This window comes from Kryptolebias marmoratus, linkage group LG23 (genome assembly GCF_001649575.2).
Source record: "Kryptolebias marmoratus isolate JLee-2015 linkage group LG23, ASM164957v2, whole genome shotgun sequence".
Taxonomy (NCBI): domain Eukaryota; kingdom Metazoa; phylum Chordata; class Actinopteri; order Cyprinodontiformes; family Rivulidae; genus Kryptolebias; species Kryptolebias marmoratus.
Genome location: NC_051452.1, coordinates 10,169,906 through 10,189,824, shown reverse-complemented (window position 1 = coordinate 10,189,824; position 19,919 = coordinate 10,169,906). Strand labels below are relative to the sequence as shown.

The 19,919-nt window shown below is 37.9% G+C and overlaps 2 protein-coding genes across 3 annotated transcripts; both read left to right on the top strand.

The window, feature by feature from the left end:
- Nucleotides 1-3,236: 3,236 nt before the first annotated feature.
- On the top strand, nucleotides 3,237-6,406 carry LOC112451305. 2 transcript variants are annotated; one of them, XM_025010161.2, is made up of 5 exons: nucleotides 3,237-3,346; nucleotides 3,521-3,832; nucleotides 4,039-4,141; nucleotides 4,415-4,451; nucleotides 4,525-6,406. In XM_025010161.2, the coding sequence occupies exons 1-5, from the start codon at nucleotides 3,274-3,276 to the stop codon at nucleotides 4,633-4,635; spliced, it is 636 nt and encodes a 211-aa protein (XP_024865929.1). In that variant the 5' UTR covers nucleotides 3,237-3,273; the 3' UTR covers nucleotides 4,636-6,406. The 2 variants fall into 2 exon arrangements, with proteins under 2 accessions (XP_024865929.1, XP_024865928.1); XM_025010160.2 differs by having other exon boundaries at nucleotides 3,521-3,853.
- A 4,548-nt stretch (nucleotides 6,407-10,954) lies between these two features.
- LOC108246787 (OX-2 membrane glycoprotein) lies at nucleotides 10,955-15,744 on the top strand. Its single transcript, XM_017434499.3, has 6 exons — nucleotides 10,955-11,648; nucleotides 12,993-13,082; nucleotides 13,206-13,457; nucleotides 13,576-13,896; nucleotides 14,662-14,743; nucleotides 14,857-15,744. The coding sequence occupies exons 1-6, from the start codon at nucleotides 11,606-11,608 to the stop codon at nucleotides 14,891-14,893; spliced, it is 825 nt and encodes a 274-aa protein (XP_017289988.1). The 5' UTR covers nucleotides 10,955-11,605; the 3' UTR covers nucleotides 14,894-15,744.
- Nucleotides 15,745-19,919: the final 4,175 nt, after the last annotated feature.

Below are 19,919 nucleotides of genomic sequence, written 5' to 3'. Positions count from 1 at the left end.
GATGGATGCACTAAAGCTGAGCTTTCTTCTGCTTCTTCTTCTGCCTTCCGCTGACTGTTTTGTGGACGCTGAAGGTAATAAAAAATAATTTTCCCATTACCATTTCCAAGTCACATTTGTGCAGTTTAAAGACATCTGCTGTGTAGTTTCTGTAGTTACATGAACTAAACCAGATGTACTTTTTTATGAATTTCAACAACACATCAATCATTGACCCAGGCTGTTTTCCTGTAATCAAATACTTGCAGAGACTATTGAGAAGACAATCGGGAAGGAACCAGATTTCACTCCAATTTGCACCAACACAACTCAGGATATCATCGTACTGATCGTGTGTAAGATCAGAACAGAGAGGAGCGGAGGAGAGGAGTGTCGTCTGACGTATCGATATGGACATGACTTTATTCATGAATGTGACTCCAGGTTTACACTTACAGCAGAGAATCAGACTGTGTTTCTGCACCTGAGCAGTTTAACACCAGCTGATAGTGGGAGTCACACCTGTCAGTGTTCAACTACTAGTGGAACTTATATTTATCATTTCAACATCAAAGTCAGTGGTGAGAACATGTTCTGTTTCTTTGACTGAATTTTAGTTTTTTTCCCATTGTACCTGCAGTCTGTTGACCTTTTTATATATAACAAGTTATATTTACAGCCTGTGGTGATTTGCCTTTTCTCATGTTCAGATATTTCAGATATTTACAAAGATCCATGGAAACAACTTGTCCATTTCACAGTAATATTATTGTCTTCTGCTGTGACTGTTGTCATCATAACTTTAGTCTTGTTGGGATTTCTCCGTCACAGACAACATCATGGGTGAGAGACATAAACTCATGTTTTAGATCAGAATTGGATTGAATCCCTAATCTTTTTGGCCCTCTGTTTTTCAGCCTTCTGTCACATTTCAATGAACTTGTTATTTAATCTTTAACCACTAGAGGGACCCTGAGTACCACCACTGGTACTTGTACCACAGTTTGAGAGCCACACTGTTAGATCCTTTGCTTTTTTATTGATCAAATGTGACTTTAAGTAAATGTGGATTTGTCACTAACTCAGACTTCCTTTGCTTTTTCAAGTTGTTGTTCGAGTTCAGCAACATCTGGATCATCTGTCCGCAGGTCCTCTGCTGCTTCAGTGAGTTATTTCTGCTCTGTCCTGAAATACTGTTTGGAAACAGTTTCTAGATGCCTTTTTTATTTGTAGAAAGACTCACAGAGGAGTAGAAAGTTTAAGAAAAACAACATCCTGTTCATTGTTCAGTGATTGTAACTTCTAGTTATTTAGCAGACTCTTATTCAGAGATTATTCTTTAAAAATACACAGCACAAGTGTCAGTAGTTTAAAAGAAATGCAACGTAAGTGTGAGCTAAGAATGTTAGGAAAACAATCTGTAATAGAAGAAGCTGTGCCTGTTTTTTAGTAATCACAATGGTCTTTTTTATTTGTTTTAATGGTGCAAAAAATTCAGAAACATGCAGAAAGTTGTGACTCATCCAAGACAGTGTCACCTTCTGAACAACTGAGATGAAAGTATTTGCACTAAGATGTTCTTGTTTTATTGTTTAGTTTGAAAATGACCCAGGCAGACATTACGAAAGTCTGGAGTGGCCGACACAAGATCTCTACCAAACTAATTCTTCTGTTTCTCATCAACGCGACGCTGAGAGAAACTCAGCCATCAGCACAGAAACTGTAAACCTGGAGGATATGGAAACTGATAGAAGTTGTCATGTCTATGATAACATTTATTTTAAAAGACAAAATGAATACAGTTTGTTTTAAGCATTAGTGAAATTGTAATTAACTCCTTTAGGAAGATGCTGCATGTAGCCCAAATTAGCATTTAATGAACACAAAATGTGACTTGTTGGTCTGTATAAAAGGGAAATTTACGCCTTTTTTGGCTTTAATCAGTTCTTCAGAAAGACAAAGTCCCTGGAAAAAACAGTCTTTGTTTTCAGGACCTTTGTAAATGTCGAATTTATCTGTATTTCTTTTCAGAAATAAACATAGATCAACATAGATTTATAAGGCTCTTTGTCAGAATCTTTGTCTCCTTTTTTTTTCTTAACTAATATTACTTGTCATTTATTAAACTGGAAGGATGTTTTCTAATGAGCAAAATGTGTTTTTCTTTATGTATATCTGTTTAATTAAAGCTGATAAAAACTACAAATACAGTTCAGATTGTTTTGTTGAATCATTTAACCACTTTATTAGAGCAATCTGTACAAATTGTCTTTTATGAACAATAGTTTCATGTTACGAAACTGCACATGATTCCATCCAGACAAGCTTTTGGAAACAGCGGTTTACACCTTTTTCTTTCATTTTGACAAGTCAGAGTTGTCTATTTATCTGCCCTACTTTGTTCACTGTAATCTGTCCTGAACTGGTTCAGTTTGCAACAGTGAGACTGGAAAGAAAATATAATTTGCGGTCCTGTACGACCCCATTTCCTGTTTACCGTTTATATCTAATGTCCTGTTCAGTTTTCACAACAAGGCTTCTTATTTTTCCTTTGTTTCATTTTTAAATCCAGACATGACAAGGGTTACAGATTAATGTTCCTAAACCGTAAAAGTTTTAACTGATTTTTTGTTCACTTCTTTATAGCAGGACTTAAAAGACTTCTTGTAAACACATTATTTGCCTTTTCTCAGGCCTCTTGGTATTAGGTTCATATTTATATGTGTACTTTGCAGGAGTTACTTGTTCTACATGTATATTTTTATCAGCACTCTGTGAACGTGACATTATAGAAAAAGGTGAAAGAAGCTGCAGAAAGAACGCTGCCGTCTTTTTAAATCTCACATTCAAGCTTCTAAATATGAAAACCACAATGTTCTCAGCTCATGTCTCACTAACCTACTGATCTAGCTGTGATGCCTGAACCTGATGTTTGATGACCTGCCAATCAATTTCATGAAAACATGCAGCTGTTTTTAGAGGATTATTAATACCGTTCTTTGTTTTTTTTTAGTCTTAACATTGTTAGACTTTTAACCCACTGAGATACTTATATCAGTAGGTTTATTGTATTTTATTTGCTTTCATTCTGTTTTCTCTTTGTTGCAGCCTGCAGTTTGACTTTTAGATGTTGAGAAACCAGAAGCAGTCTTATAGATGAGTTTCCTTTTTAGAAGTTGTCACATCCTCTTTGAGGTTTGATCGAAAGCTCAAACAATTGTGTGGGTCCTCTGCTCTTCAGTGCAGTTTATTTACCACCTAAAGCAGCAGTTGTTGCTCTGACATTTTGACAGGATGGATGCACTAAAGCTGAGCTTTCTTCTGCTTCTTCTTCTGCCTTCCGCTGACTATTTTGTGGACGCTGAAGGTAATAAAAAATAATTTTCCCATTACCATTTCCAAGTCACATTTGTGCAGTTTAAAGACATCTGCCATGTAGTTTCTGTTGTTATATGAACTAAACCAGATGTACTTTTTTATAAATTTCAACAACACATCAATCATTGACCCAGGCTGTTTTCCTGTAATCAAATACTTGCAGGGACTATTGAGAAGACAATCGGGAAGGAACCAGATTTCACTCCAATTTGCACCAACACAACTCAGGATATCATCGTACTGATCGTGTGTAAGATCAGAACAGAGAGGAGCGGAGGAGAGGAGTGTCGTCTGACGTATCGATATGGACATGACTTTATTCATGAATGTGACTCCAGGTTTACACTTACAGCAGAGAATCAGACTGTGTTTCTGCACCTGAGCAGTTTAACACCAGCTGATAGTGGGACTCACACCTGTGAATGTTCAAAAGCTGTTGGAACTTTTATTTATCATCTGAACATCACAGTCAGAGGTGAGAACAACACAGTCAGAGGTGAGAACATGTTCCTTTTTGTTTATTTATCTTTTTTTCGTTTTGCAAGTTTTGTTCCATACAATAAATAAATAAATAAATAAATAATAATAAATGTAAATAAATAAGCAAGATGTTTATATTTTGCAACAATGTATTTCATGTTGCATTGTCTTACATTTCTATTTTTATTTATAATCCGGCAGATAAAAATGATAAAGAAGAGGACTTTCCCTGTGCTTGGATTATTATAATTGTCGTCATTATAATAACTTTAGTCATTCTGGGATTTATTCACCAAAGACTACGGTGAGAAACTAATGTTCATGTATTGTTTATTTAAAGAAGTTTCAAGCCTAAAACTATTTTATTTTGAATTTTAAAAATGACTTCCTGTCTTCAGTGACTTCATTTTGAATCAGTTTCATTCCTCTGAATAAATTAATTGAACATAATTTTTCTTGACTTTAAGTTTCATGTGAGGCAAAACTCTCCTTTCAGCGATTTGTCTTACATCAGTGTGACAATACAGAAATAAAAAGTATTAATATTTATAATTAATGTTTTCTTTTTACCGAACAGAAACCAAACAGAATCACAGAGAGGGCATCCGAACGAGGTACTGTACCTTATCTTTTTCATGTATTATCAGATATTTGTATCTGTTATTTTACTGCATGTATGTGTTTCAGGAGTCACAAGAGATCGAGCCGTACAGCACCTTCATTCAAAGAGAAAGTGGACTTTATTCAACTGTTAAACTACACCAAGTGAATGCTGATGGTTTAAATCCTGTAACCTGACCGCACACTCGTTTAATACAAGTGAACTGATGTTTGTTGTCCACAGGGTGGCTCTGTGTTGCCTTCTTAAAACTGTCCCATCTGATTCATTCATTTAACGAAGCTCTCTGTGATTTAAAAACTCCTCCTTAGTTTGTTCAAATATCAGTTTTGATCAGTGCTGGTACCAGAATATCTAGAAAAACCTGACTTTTGGATTTTGTATCATCCTTGAAGAGGAACATGTCTGAGATTTTAAAAGAAAACATCATGAACCAGAACTCAGAGCAGCTGTGACATTAAATTTCTTGGGTTTTTTTTATTATTTTTTTTACAATCTGTGCAACTTTTGTAACACTGTGCAAATTAAACTACGAGTAAATAAATGCAACAGCTCCTACAGACAACACAGCTTACTCTCCACTGTGCCTGTTCAGCTTCTAATAACGACAGCATGTGCCAAAACTCACTGACTGCAGGGTTAAGCAATTTAGTAATTTAGATTATTACACAATGGAAAATTTAAGAGAACTATAATATTTCAATTTGGTTCTTCATACCTGGGAAAAAGGAAATCGTTTCCGTTTCGCTGCAAACCACTCACTCAGATATTTTTCTTCCCTTGATTTATTGCAGGTGTTTTCCAGTAATAATACCTGTTGGTTCAGGTGTTCATTATGTTGTTTGTGTTCCTGGTAATTTACATAATGATGTGTGATTTTCCAAACAGGCCCTGGTGTCTATTACCACAAAAAATATGTAAACCGCATATTGGAATTATTTGAGATCCAGATTTAGCGCAGTGTGTCAGGACATGTCTTGCTTTAACACCTCATCATGTGATGTGTTTTATAACATGCACTAATACTCAGACATAACGTCTATTAGCAAACTAAACTGATGGTTTCAGAGTCTGAATAAACTAGTCTTGACTGCTAAGTGTGTTTGAAATGTCTAACTAATAAACACAAACTACTCCAGAGTCCACATTTTTTAAAGGCAGAAAAAAGTAGTCTTTTTTTTAAAGGGGTTGAAATGATTCTTTCATGTTTAAACATAAATTCTTCAGTCGTTTCGCTCGACTTCTGCAGGTCATTTCCTTTTTTGCCGAGGTGTGAACACAAGTTTTGAAACAGACAAGCTGAAGTTTCGTCTGTTTTTTGAAGATAAAACGGACTAAGTTAGCTGGAAGTTGCTGCAAACTGCAGACTGAGAAGTGCTCTTTGTTTTAAACTCTCCGGTTGTGTTTTCGAAGGACTTCAGAACACATGACAAATTTTTTTTTTTTTTTATTATATAATGTCATAAACAAATTATTCTCATGATGTTTTACAAACAGCTGTTCTTCTACCTCAGTGGGCTGAATGCAAATTAGCTTCTCTTCTTTTTATCTTTCCTTTGAAAGCACATTATCACCAGCATGCAGATGTTCAAAACCCTTTCCCCCTCTTTTGTAGATGGTTCTTATATATCGTCCTTTCTAGCCACTCAAATCTGCTCTCATGTCCCCATCCACACACATACAACAGCTCCTACAGCTCCTATGATCCTACATGCATAGAGACTAATGCTTTAGAGTGCATTCATACACCAACGGTGCATATTGAAGACAAGTGCAGTGTTTAGCCCAGGAATTGAACCACCAACTCTCTCAATGGAGGATAACTGTTCTAACCACTGAACCACAGCCGCCCCTGTTGTTTACATGCATACACAGAATAAATAATATCAAATCATTGATAGGGTGCATTAATAAACATAGACCTGCTCTTAGCCATGATTCATTTTTAGTGGTACCTTGCTGCAGTAGTTCCTTTTAGACATTTACCTGCAGAATTTTTTCCTTGCTTGTGCTTCAGCAGTTGACACTCGGTGCTAAATTACACTTAAACCTTCTGCAATCTTGCCTTTTATCTCTTATGAGTCTAATCATGTTTGTTGCGTGCCTGAAAAACAAGATTCTACTTTCACTTCAACCCAGAAAGTCTTGCACAAACAGATTTTTTTTGTTGATGTGTTTTGTACTTTGGTCTTCCCCTACTGAATTTAACATTTCTTTTCATTTACAGAGGAAGACGGAGGTCAAGAGAATCTGACCTGAAAGCCCCTACACTTTGCTGAGGCAGCGGATACTTCCTTCTTTCACACCGTATGTATACAATGCATGCAGTGTCCTGCGTTCACATTTCCTGTATTTCTACTTTGGTGCACGATTACGTAAACAAAGTTCAAGACGTGCGAATTTGCAATGGTGTCGTTTATTATAGGTTGGGGAACTAGAGTTCATCAGCATGATTACGGGAGATTTCAGAGAATTGAGTCAGCTCTTCTGGTCAGAGCGGCAAATTCAGCATCTTCTTGCACGTACTGCACTTTATTAGGAGCATCTTCAGGGTTTAGTGATTCCTGCAAGTCATTCTGAATAAAAAAAAACTGAATGACCTTTGTGACACTTGAGACAAAATTTAAAGCCTTATAAAAGGTGATTCTTGACAAACTTGCAAATTTGAGTTTGAGATGGAAAACGTCTACCTTAATGCCCATTTAAAATGCAGCAGTTTTGAAACACACGTCATCTACAGCAGGGGTGGACAACCCTGGTCCTGGAGAGCCACTATCCTGCATGTTTTACTTGTTTCTCTGCTCCAACACGCCGGATTTGAATCAGTGTGTCATTAACAGGCTTCTGCAGAACATGAAATGGTAATTTAACCACTGAATCAGGCGTGTTGGAGCAGGTGCTGTTTTTAAAAGGGCTATTATTGTGGTTATAGTAATCCGCTGTTCATTTGCTTTTCTGTCAGCTTTTGTTGCATGATAATATCAACTATTAAGCATTCTGTTGTGACGTTTTTATCTGAAAAACAACATTTAATGAAATATTAACATGTAGTGCCAATGATAAATAGGAACGTAAATGAAAAACAACATTATATAGGAATCAGAAAATGCTCTTGCCTTTTATTTTAGACTTACTTAAACTTTGCAGAAGCTGGAAAGGTTAAAAGGTGCTACATATGTGCGGATAATTTGACTTTGCACAGCTACAGCCTTAAGGCAGTTTCAGTTCAGTTATTCTGTTTATCAGTGTGATTTAATCCTGGATAAAAAATTACTTAAGGGGAACCACTATAGGTGATTTTCACTATGAAACTTCCTGAAAAGATCACTTACAGGAAGACATTTAAAACTGGTTAAACACTAAAATCAGTGAATATCCTGCAATCACCTTCAAATCCTTAATGAATTCAGTCCATTTCAACATTCACTAACATATTGTATGAGCCTTTTTTTTTTCTTAAAGTTCACTTTGGATATATTTTACTGATAGAAAACGTGGTCATCTGTGAAATAAAAAGGTAACAAAATGCTTTGAAATCACCAGATAATGATCCAAACAAATCTCTCCGTTGAAGCCTTTAGAACAAAGGTGGTAATGAAAGAGCAACTCTGGTGTCTTTCTTTTTGTTGAATTATAAATGTGCTTGTTTTCTGTTCAATTCCCTGAAAGAAAACTATATATACCCGTTAAATACATACATATTCTGTTTGCGGAGCTCTCAGTTCTTCTTCTAGATGCAGGAAATCTCTACACTAAAAATAAATAAAGAGCTGCAGCTGTTTTACGACTGGCTGCCAGGCTGTGACTGTGTTTACCTGGTCATGTGTTTAAATCTGGCAGAAGTGGCACCTGAGACCAAAATAGGTTCAAAATTATAGGCCAGCATCTTAGGTAGGTAGGTAGGTAGGTAGATTTATTTATATAGCACTTTTCAGCACAAGGCGACTCAAAGTGCTTTACAACACAAGATTAAATGGGTTTTTGGTTAAATTATAACCCACAACCAGCTAACTTGTAGAGTCAAGTTCTAGTTTGAAAGCAGAGATACCTGCAATTAAAGTTGCCCTTTTGTCTACTGAGAATAAAAATGATGATAATGTCGCCCAGTCATCCATCATATCATCTCATAAAGCGTTTATTGCAGCAGTATTTCGTGTGTAATACACACACGCATGCAATATTTTAGTTTCACTGTAAGATCAAGATTTTTAAAGCCTGAGTAACAACGGGAAATATTGAAACTGAAATGTTCTTAACGTAAAAAAAAGCCCACGCTAATTCAAAACAAAACTGGCAACCAAATTTTTTTTTTTTTTTGTGAAGATGGTTGGCGGCTTTCCAGGCACCTCCCACAGGGAGGAGACGTCGGGGCCGACCCAGAACTCGCTGGAGGGATTATGGATCCTCTCTGGTCTTGGAACACCTTGGGATCCCCAAGGAGGAGTTGGAGAGTGAGGAAAGGGGGGTCTGGGTTTATCTCCTGGACCTGTTGACCTATTTCCCAACCAGGGATTAGCGATAGAAGATGGATGGATGGATGGATGGATGGATGGATGGATGGATGGATGGATGGATGGATGGATGGATGGATGGATGGATGGATGGATGGATGGACGGATGGATGGATGGATGAACAGTCATTTATGAAGACATTTTAAAAGGTGCTGAAGCAGCCGCTGCCCAAAGCTCAATCAACTTTCTTCTACAAAGTCCAGAAGTAACCTGGAGCTTCCTGACAAAATGCCAACCGTTTGATGTAAAAACCGTACAAGACGAGTAAAGAAAACCAAGATGAGAACTTTGAAGTGATGTCTCTCTAATAGTTAATAATAGTTTGAATGAGTGTCTTTCAAAAGTGCAGAGGTTTAATATTAGCTAATGTAGCGTTCTTTCACACCAGTACGTCATTTTCGAGAAAGAGTTGCTTTATAAGCCTGAAAAACAATATAATGAGGCTCGTTTAGTTAGCTGTTAGCCTAGCCTGTGTCTGTTCCTGACAAGATTCCTAACAGGGCAGGCAGAAACAGAGACTAGAAAGAAATCCTCAGTGGGAAAATTATAAGTTCCTGAACTGTAAGTGGCTGTTAAACATGTAAATTTTTGTGTATGCAGATATGACAAGTTAAAAAAGACCTTTCACTTCCAGTTTGGAGGAGAAAAGTCAGCTGACTTGGTGTAAAATTATGGAAGCTTGGGTGAGACAAAACCTTGAATCTTATAGAAATCAAAGACACAAACGTTGGCGTTTTGATGTATGAACTGAATAAGACGTTCAAAGTTTGTGGAAATAAGAAACGTTTGTTAGCAAAGATTTTAGACAGTTCAAAACCTTCAAGACCCACCAAACTGATATTGTTTTTGTTTTTTTAGATTTCATCAGTTTTGTTTTTGTAATGTTGTATCCACCTAACAAGCTTGCTATTCCTGATCGAGCCACACGTTTTACAAAAATCACTACAGAAACGGAAGAATATTAGGAATAAATCAGCAGAATAGTCATAAAGGTTCCTCTGTGTTTGTGCATTGATACAGAAAATAAATCTGCTCCAATCGTTTAAAAAGCCGCTCCCTGGTGACACAGTGAACAAACCTCTAGAACACTTTGGTTCTTTCCACAACTTAAGAGGAATTTAAAAGGTACTTCCCTATCCATACTGTTTTTGAAATCATGATTACACAAGAGATAAGTATTTATAATGATAACTGTTTGTTATGTGAATAATCTTAACCTATTGAACATTTGTGCTTTTATTTTGTGTGTCATTCATGAGTCATTTTTTCCTGTTTCCCCCTTTCTTGTTATTTGACAGGGAAGTGTAGTAAATATTTCCTTCTGTTATAGCTCGTGGCTGAACAGTTCCTTTGAATATTCCGGTTCCAATCAAGTCCAGACAAGCTGATGGTTCTGAGGAAGTCGTGGTAACCGGCGCAGAAACTGACACATTCGGTGATGAAATTTACCGAACTTGATCTCAAGCATTTCAGGAAATAAATTTGGCACTTTTTTTTTTAATTTCTGTGAAAAAGAAATAATTAAACGCCGTTTGACGCAAAACTCAGAGAACTATGATGCAGAGTAAACTGCTAGCAAGGAGAAACATTGGTGTTTTCTCCAGTATTATGCAACCAAACAAGGTTTTTTCTCATATCTGGTGTAGTTTAAGACGGACATGTTAGTTAGGAAAATTAAATATATTCTTTTTGTAAATATTTTGTAATCTTGTTTCATGATATTAGACCTCTCTTAAGTGTGGACTTCCCCAACAAACCTGGCTTTAAGTCATGCAGCTTACAGTTTGTGAGAAATCACGAGTTCTGAATATGATCAAGCACTCGGTGTGTACAGTTTTAAAACCTCAGAAGCCAGTTGACGTGAGGAAACTTCTGCTTTCTTTCTAGTTTTTTTTTTTTTTTTTCTGTCCATTTGAGATGACTGGAATTAGGTCTGGTATTGACTTTGCAGAAGCGCAGTAAGCCTTTACTGGACATTGCAGTGGTGTGAGAAAAAAAACAAAACAAGCAAAATGTGAAGTTCCACTTAAAGTAACACATTTCACATATGAAGACCTTTAAGGTGCTGCTGCTTATTGATTTACTAATAATATTAATGCATTTTTAATCATAAAATGTTATTTTTTAAATCCTAATTTGCTCTTAATGCTTTAAGTAAAAGAATAACACTAAATGTTATGAATTTTATCTGACTTATTGAATGTGAACCTACATATTTTATGGTATGGATTTAAAAGTCCAGCATCATATATTTAGGACTACGCACTCCGTCATCATGACAATTAACAAAAAGAAACACATCTACATCTGGAGAAAATAACTGTGTCACTCTGAGTATTGACTAATATCATCAACACGTGACTATGAGCCACAAAACACAGGACTTGAAAAATGACCTAGATACAAACTTCTCTTCTGTTAATAATGGCTGCTAATATTATTCAGGCGAACACTACAACCATACGATTTATATATTTATGTAACAATATTGTGATATTCACAAGACTACTGCGAAAGTCCCTTCATTTGTATTATATATAGGGGAAAACCACACCCCCTGCCTGAGTTTCATTTCGTTCATTTTAAAAGGCTCAGCAGAGGCAAAACAGAAACAGAGAGCTGCAGCAGAGAGGCACAATGTTGATGGTCCTGATTTTTGTTATTTGTTTGGCGTTTAAAGGTAAGTGACTGACAGCAGAGGGCAATCCTGACTGTATTTATTGCTATTTTTATTCCTGTCCTGCTGTACTTTTATTTTAGAGCTAAACAAGTGTTATATATAACTCTGGGGTTTTTTCGCTTTAAAATAGTATATATATCATTGATGCGTTGTGCTTAATGTTGTGTTGATAGATAAATACATACATATACTTCATATATCCCCAAGGAGAAATTCAATAATTCATATCATTATTATTATTGTCATTATTTTTGTTGTTGTTGTTTATTATTATCTTGCCCATATCAATAGAAGCATTTACTTATTGTATACAGTATTCTACAGTGTAATCATTTCAGTATTTTTTTACTTAAAGGGTTTGGAAGGACTGTTTTTAAGGAATCTTAAGCATATATTTATTTGAAATGCTTTGAATTAACCACGCAAATTTGCTAATTTATATGTAACTGTGATTATCTTTAAGTATTTTAATATTATTTGCTTTAACTGCACCATAGTTCTCTTTTACTTTTGTTATTTAAGCAAAATATAAGGATTACAATCAAAATACAACAAACTGTTTTATAATTAATTAAGCCTGTTAGCACTTTACTGTAGATAACATGAGTAAAATCAGTTGTAGTGGCAAAAAATAATTAACAAATAGTGAGGTGTTTGTTTAAGAGAATCAGGAGAAAGATCAATGTTTGTCTTTGAAAAAGAAATTTATTCCAAAGGCAAAAGGGCGTTGGGAGACCCCACTCACTGAACTCAGTCAGGAGAAGAAAAACAACATACACTTTTATAGGGAGGCTTTATTATATCATTTTCAGATACACTTTTACATAGTTACTGAGCAGCTTCGCTTCTCATGAAGAAAATCTGATAATAACAGAGAGTCAGGGAGTAAGGGAGGACCAGAGTCTCCCTCAGTTCCCACACAGCACAAAGAACAAAAGCATTTCAAGCCTTGATACAAAAACAGAATAAACAAAAACAACTTCATTTAGTCTTCTATTCATGCACATGTGCAGGCAAGAATCAGAGAAAGGAGAACATCATTAAAATTTTCCATTACTCAGCTCAAACTATAAAATTTAAATGCTTTTTACATTTAATGCCTCTACTGTAATAAACCAAAAGTTAACATATTATTATTTATAAAGAATTCTGAGTATACATATAATAACATGTGATATACTTTAAGCAAATTTAGCTTTTATTAACAGTAATCAGCTGTTTCTGCTTCTTGAACTTGTGTCAGATATCACTTTCCTATCTGTCACTCTTGATTGAATATCATAAACTGGATATCTTGCCAACAGCCGGTTCTTGCTGACTCTGCAGCTGCGTTTTATTTTGCAGCCGGCGCCTATCAGATCAGTGGGCGTGGAAGTTCAACAGCTGAGTATGACGGAGACGCTCATTTTAACTGCGTGGTTTCACCTCCAACAGGTAAGTCCTTCAAACACTGACTCACTGGAATTCCCTTCCCGAGAGTAAAACTAGTCTGCTTCCTTGAAAGGTCACCTGTGACGTATTACCCGTTTACACATCCTTCTTTTTTTTTTTTGTCAGGTGTGCTTCAGGTTACGTGGCAGAGGCCGTCCAAGGATGAAAAACTAGACAACTTGGCCACATTCAGCAAACATTTTGGAGAGCAGGTTAATGAACCCTATAAAGGAAAAGTTAACTTCACAGAAAGGTCTCTCAACTCATCCTCCATCATTCTGAGGAACGTAACGTGGGAAGATGAAGGTTGCTACATTTGTGCTTTTAACGTTTATCCCGATGGGTCCAAAAGGAAGCAGATGTGCCTCACAGTACAAGGTCAGTTATAGATCCGTGGTGACTGAGAAAAAGTACAATCAATTGTTGTTTTCGCCTGCCTCTAGTGGCTAATAACATTACCCAAAGTGACAAATTTCTTTTTTTGTTGTCCATAAAGGAATATCAAAGGTGAACACAAGCCGTGTTCCCAGCACCAAACTGGAAAGCGAAGCCAGACGGGAAGTGTTTAGCTGCTCAGCTACAGGAAAACCAGCCCCATCTGTCGAGTGGGTCATCTCAGTTGGAGCCATCGAAAACAAAACGCAGACAAGTACAGTCACGAACAGCGACAACACAATCACCTACAGCAGCAGCATCACGGTGGACATACCTGCAGACTGGACTGGACAGGTGGACTGTGTGCTGAACAAAGGAAAGATGGGACAAAGAACGGAGACGCTCTTTGTTTCTGTCGATAAAAACAAGAACAAAGAAAAAGGTATGCATGCGGGACTTTCCTTTCTTTTTGAAATTCTATCCTGAGTGTAGGGTGGTGTTTTCTGGTAAAATCAGATAACAGCCACAAGGATTGCCACTACTTTGTAAATTCAGTTTCCAGGTAATCTTTTCCCCTTTAACACTGACTGATAGGAAGGGTTTGGTCAGGAGTTACACCCTAAACAAAAACCTGGCGCTGGTTTAGGGAAGTCCCAGTTGTGGCATCTCTATGGAGAGCTCAGATTTGCACACAATTCCCAGCAGGGTTAACCTGACTGGCACTGACTGTCTCTGTCTGGTAGTGATCTCAAACAACCTCCAAACCCATATTATTGTGTAACTACTCAATCATACCAGGAAGTCAGAAAATCCCTGCAATTCATTAGTTGAGGCTTCATTTCCTCAAGAACAGACTAAATGTAATTCTATGCTGAGAACTGAAAAGACAGAAAACTGTGACTCAGAACAAATTCATTGACCCACATTTCCTTTTAATCAGCTGAGCTGTGACTCAGAAACCTGGCAGCTTTAGTTTCACTTTGACCCCCAGTTTCATATTCAAGGAAACTCCACGTCACACTAAGCTGCACTGCTTATCAGCAGCTCCCGGGGGGGTCTCTCAGGAGGTCTCTGAGCACATCCTGGAAGTCAATTCTTGACGTTTAAAAGTAAAAGTCCCACAGTGAGGGATTCCCAGATTCCTCTTTTTGAGAACTATGAGCTGTGTCATTTCTGTGCAGGCTGACTGAGTGTTGTTTCTCTTCAGGGAAAGACCAGATCGCCGCGGTCATCGTTGTTTTAATGTTAATCCTGTGCATCATTGTGATAGCTGTTGTGGTCCGAAGGAGGTAAGATATTTCACTTTATGTTAAAGGAACTTATTAGATTTACAGCACTGTGTGCTTCATTTACGTTCATGATCAGCAATATGTTCAACTCTGTCGTTTTTTCTTTCTGGCAGATTAAAGAGGAAGCAAAGAAGCGAATTCATTCCCTGAACAGCTTTTCAGCGACCATCCAAGCAGCACTTTAAATATTGTTTTTTTTTTTTTTTTTTTACTGCAAGTGAATAAGCTAAAGCTAAGATGCTTTTTGCCCGTGTGTTTAAAGTAAACAATTATTTTTGATGAACGAACCTGTCCAGGTGACATTTCGCTCAAACAGCAGCACTCGGCACTTTAACTTCAACCTTCAGGCTTCGTTGAATGTAAAAAAAAACTCTGAACAAACCAGACAGCGTTGGAGAAACGAAGGTGTCTCAGTGTTACAACAGCTTAGAGGTAAAAAGAAATAACACGTCTGGGTCTGATTCACTGTTTGTTTTCAGAGTGAACGAGGCGCGGTGCAATAAGAAATACTTACTGACAACAGAAAAACAAGCTGGTCCTCAAAACCAAAACTGAAAATAAAATCAGATTGATGCTTTGCTGCCATCTAGTGCTCCTGTTTGAAAACTGCATTTTCTGCCACAAACAAAAATATAAGAAAGATATTAATTATTATTTATATTTGCAACAGTTACCTCAAATACACAAACTGTATGAATAGTATTTTAATGTTTAGTGCCTGTTATATCCCTACTTGTTGTTAAATGCACTTGTGAGCCTTTATTTTTTGCAGTTTGCACATGTGCCTTAATGTAATTATATAGCTGATGTGAAATGATGCACGTGATGTATTATTATGTTTTGTTTTTCTGTCTTAAAACCACTAAACACTTGATCATTACTGGTCATTAAGATAATTAACCCATCCTCCTGAATAAAATACTGTGTGTGTTTTGATGTATTTATTTTTAAATGTATTTATTTTAGAATAACTAATTAAAATGTTTTAGCTTTTGATGTGATTCAACTTGTGATTTGTGTTTTTGATAGTGTATGATCAATTTGAGGGTCAATTTATAAAGGTTAAACTCATTTTAGTAAATATTCTCTGGTTTAAAAGGTGCCCAAGTTTGCTGTTGGCTAATTTTCAGATAAAAATATCATGAACCTAACAATAACAAATCCATGGCAAATAGACACAACTTCTCTGTAGCAATTTGTCAAAAACATTGCTAGTAAATTTACAGACTATCACAAATAATTATTTGAATTGCCTGCATATTCAGTCTGATGGCAGTCAGACTGAATATCATCTGATACTGATGTTCGGGTGATATTTTTGTGCATCCTTTTATTGAAATGCAGATAACTGGTGATTTGTGCATGACTGGACGTTCTGAATTTTGAGGTGTTTTGTTTATTAGTTAACAAAGATTATCACCTCTGAAGGAAACAAAGTAACTAAAGCAAAACTATCTGTAAAACTAAAACTCTAAGCTCCACATTCATGAGAAACACTTTGTTTGAAACCTTGGTGCTGGTTTCTTTGTCCTTTTGCAATTTTTCTACCTCATAACCAGCAGTAAAACCCATAATAACTGTCAAAATATGTGATTTTTCAATGTTTTTATTTGAGGTTTTTGTGTGTGTGTATTATCTATGATAAAAATAACCAGTTGCAATTGGAGCTCTGTTGGAGGCCTTTCATGGCGGCCATCCTTAAACTCGGTGGTGGACACCCCAAGCTGAAGAAGGTGTCCTATCAGGCGTTGTTAGCTGGTAGGACTTCAGAGGCAGCTGAGGGGTACCTGTGGGCCAAGCGGGCTGCAGCCGTGGCTGTTGCTGAGGCAAAAGGTTCAGGTGTGAGAGGAGTTCGGTGAGGCCTTGGATAGAGTCTCGATCGGCTCCAAGAAGATTCTGGCAAACTGTCAGGCGGCTGAGGTGGGGAAACCAGCACTTTACCAACACTGTATAGTGGAGGTGGGGTACTGCTGACCTCAACCAGTGATGTTGCTGGAGGGTCCTCAGATTCAGGAGGAACAATATGGGTTCTGTTCCTCGAGGAGCCAAGGGAGTTTGCCAAACCAGTCTACATGTGTTTTGTAGACTTGGAGAAGGCATTTGACCGTGTTCCTTGAGGTACCCTGTGGGGGGTGCTCCGTTACTATGGGCCATCTAGTTTCTATACAAATGGTGTGAGAGTCTGGTTTGCATTGCCGACAGTAAGTCGGATCTCTTAAGGGTGAGAGGTGGACTCTGCCAAGGCTGCCCATTGTCACAGACTCTGTTCATGACTTTTATGAACAGAATTTCCCGGTGCAGCCAGGGGGCGGAGGGGGTCCTGTTTGGTGGCCTCAGGATTCCAGCCCTGCTATTTGCAGATGATCTGGTCCTGATGCTGTCATCATGCCAGCTCTCACTGGAGCGGTTCACAGTCGATTGTGAAGCGACTGGGATGAGACTCAGATCCTCCAAATCTGAGGCCATGGACTTCAGTCGGAAAAGGATAGACAGCTCTCTCAGGCTTGAGAATGAGGTGCTGCCTCAAGTGGAGGAGTTTAGGTATCTCAGGGTCTTGTTCATGAGTGAGGGAAGAACAGAGCGTGAGATTGGCAGGAGGATCGGTGCGACTTCTGCAGTATTGTGTATTCTGTAGCAGACCGTTGTGGTGAAGAGGGATCTGAGCTGCAAGGCAAAACTCTCTGTTCATCGGTCAATCTATGTTCCTACTCTCACCTATGGTCCTGAACTTTGGGTAGTGACCAAAAGAATGAGATTGTGGATACAGATTGCTGAAATTAGTTTTCTCTGCAGGGTAGCTGGACTCTGTCTTAGGGACAAGGTGAGAAGGCTGGTTATCCAGGAGGGACTCAGAGTAGTCACTGCTCCTCCATATCAAGAGGAACCAGTTGAGGTGGTTCAGGTATCTGGTAAGGATGCCCTCTGGACGCCTCCCTATGGCGGTGTTCTGGGCATGTCCAACTGGAAGGGGACCCTAGGGAAGACCAAGGACATGCTGGGGAGACTATATCTCTCAGCTGGCCTGAGAATACCTTGGAATCCTCCTGGAAGAGCTGAAAGGGGTAGCCTTGGAAAGAGATGTCTGGGCCTCCCAGCTCAAGCTGCTGCCCCCGCGACCCAAATCCAGAACAAGCAGTAGATGATGGATAGATGGATGGATGGATGGATGGATGGATGGATGGATGGATAGATGGATGGATGGATGGATGGATGGATGGATGGATGGATGGATGGATGGATGGATGGATGGATAGATGGATGGATGGATAAAGATCTGAAGCACCTTTGATGCAGCAGGAGATTAAGAACCTCAGACAGAGGTCATCTGCCAAGAAGAGTCCAGAGAACAACAGACTGAAATCATCATCTTCATCAGGAAAAAGACTGTTAGAAGAAGACTGTTGTTCTGAATCTGACAGTTTGACATGATGAAGCTCAGGTTTGTTCATCAAAAGGGAAGAACACTGATGGTTAAATAGAGCCACGTTTTTAAAGAAGATAAAAGTCTTTGCTTTAAAAAATATATACATATATTTGTTTATATATTTCTGCAGGCACCAGCTCCCCGCGAGAAGCGGGTAAAGAAAATGGATGGATGGATGGATGGATGGATGGATGGATGGATGGATGGATGGATGGATGGATGGACGGATGGATGGATGGATGAACAGTCATTTATGAAGACATTTTAAAAGGTGCTGAAGCAGCCGCTGCCCAAAGCTCAATCAACTTTCTTCTACAAAGTCCAGAAGTAACCTGGAGCTTCCTGACAAAATGCCAACCGTTTGATGTAAAAACCGTACAAGACGAGTAAAGAAAACCAAGATGAGAACTTTGAAGTGATGTCTCTCTAATAGTTAATAATAGTTTGAATGAGTGTCTTTCAAAAGTGCAGAGGTTTAATATTAGCTAATGTAGCGTTCTTTCACACCAGTACGTCATTTTCGAGAAAGAGTTGCTTTATAAGCCTGAAAAACAATATAATGAGGCTCGTTTAGTTAGCTGTTAGCCTAGCCTGTGTCTGTTCCTGACAAGATTCCTAACAGGGCAGGCAGAAACAGAGACTAGAAAGAAATCCTCAGTGGGAAAATTATAAGTTCCTGAACTGTAAGTGGCTGTTAAACATGTAAATTTTTGTGTATGCAGATATGACAAGTTAAAAAAGACCTTTCACTTCCAGTTTGGAGGAGAAAAGTCAGCTGACTTGGTGTAAAATTATGGAAGCTTGGGTGAGACAAAACCCTAAATCTTATAGAAATCAAAGACACAAACGTTGGCGTTTTGATGTATGAACTGAATAAGACGTTCAAAGTTTGTGGAAATAAGAAACGTTTGTTAGCAAAGATTTTAGACAGTTCAAAACCTTCAAGACCCACCAAACTGATATTGTTTTTGTTTTTTTAGATTTCATCAGTTTTGTTTTTGTAATGTTGTATCCACCTAACAAGCTTGCTATTCCTGATCGAGCCACACGTTTTACAAAAATCACTACAGAAACGGAAGAATATTAGGAATAAATCAGCAGAATAGTCATAAAGGTTTCTCTGTGTTTGTGCATTGATACAGAAAAAAAAATCTGCTCCAATCGTTCCTTTAAAAATCCGCTCCCTGGTGACACAGTGAACAAACCTCTGGAACACTTTGGTTCTTTCCACAACTTAAGAGGAATTTAAAAGTGAACAAACCTGTGTCACCAGGTTTGTGTAGTAAATATTTCCTTCTGTTATAGCTCGTTGCTGAACAATTCTTTTGAATATTCCGGTTCCAATCAAGTCCAGACAAGCTGATGGTTCTGAGGAAGGAAACTTTAACTCTCTAGCAAATAAAAAGTGTTTTTCTGGGAGATTATTCAGTGGGTGTGTTATCGTATTTATATTGTTGTATGATCATCTGAACCAGGTTCAGACACAACAGCCATATAAAAAATATGTTGTATATAGACTATATATAGTTCTAAATAAAAAGTAGGATTATAATATTGTAAACAGGGATTTTACTTGGTAGCCTAGAACCTCCATCCATCCATCTATCTATCCATCCTCTTCCGCTTATCCGGGGTCGGGTCGCGGGGGCAGCAGCCTAAGCAGGGAGACCCAGACTTCCCTCTCCCCAGCCACTTGGGCCAGCTCCTCCGGGGGAATCCCAAGGCGTTCCCAGGCCAGCCGAGAAACATAGT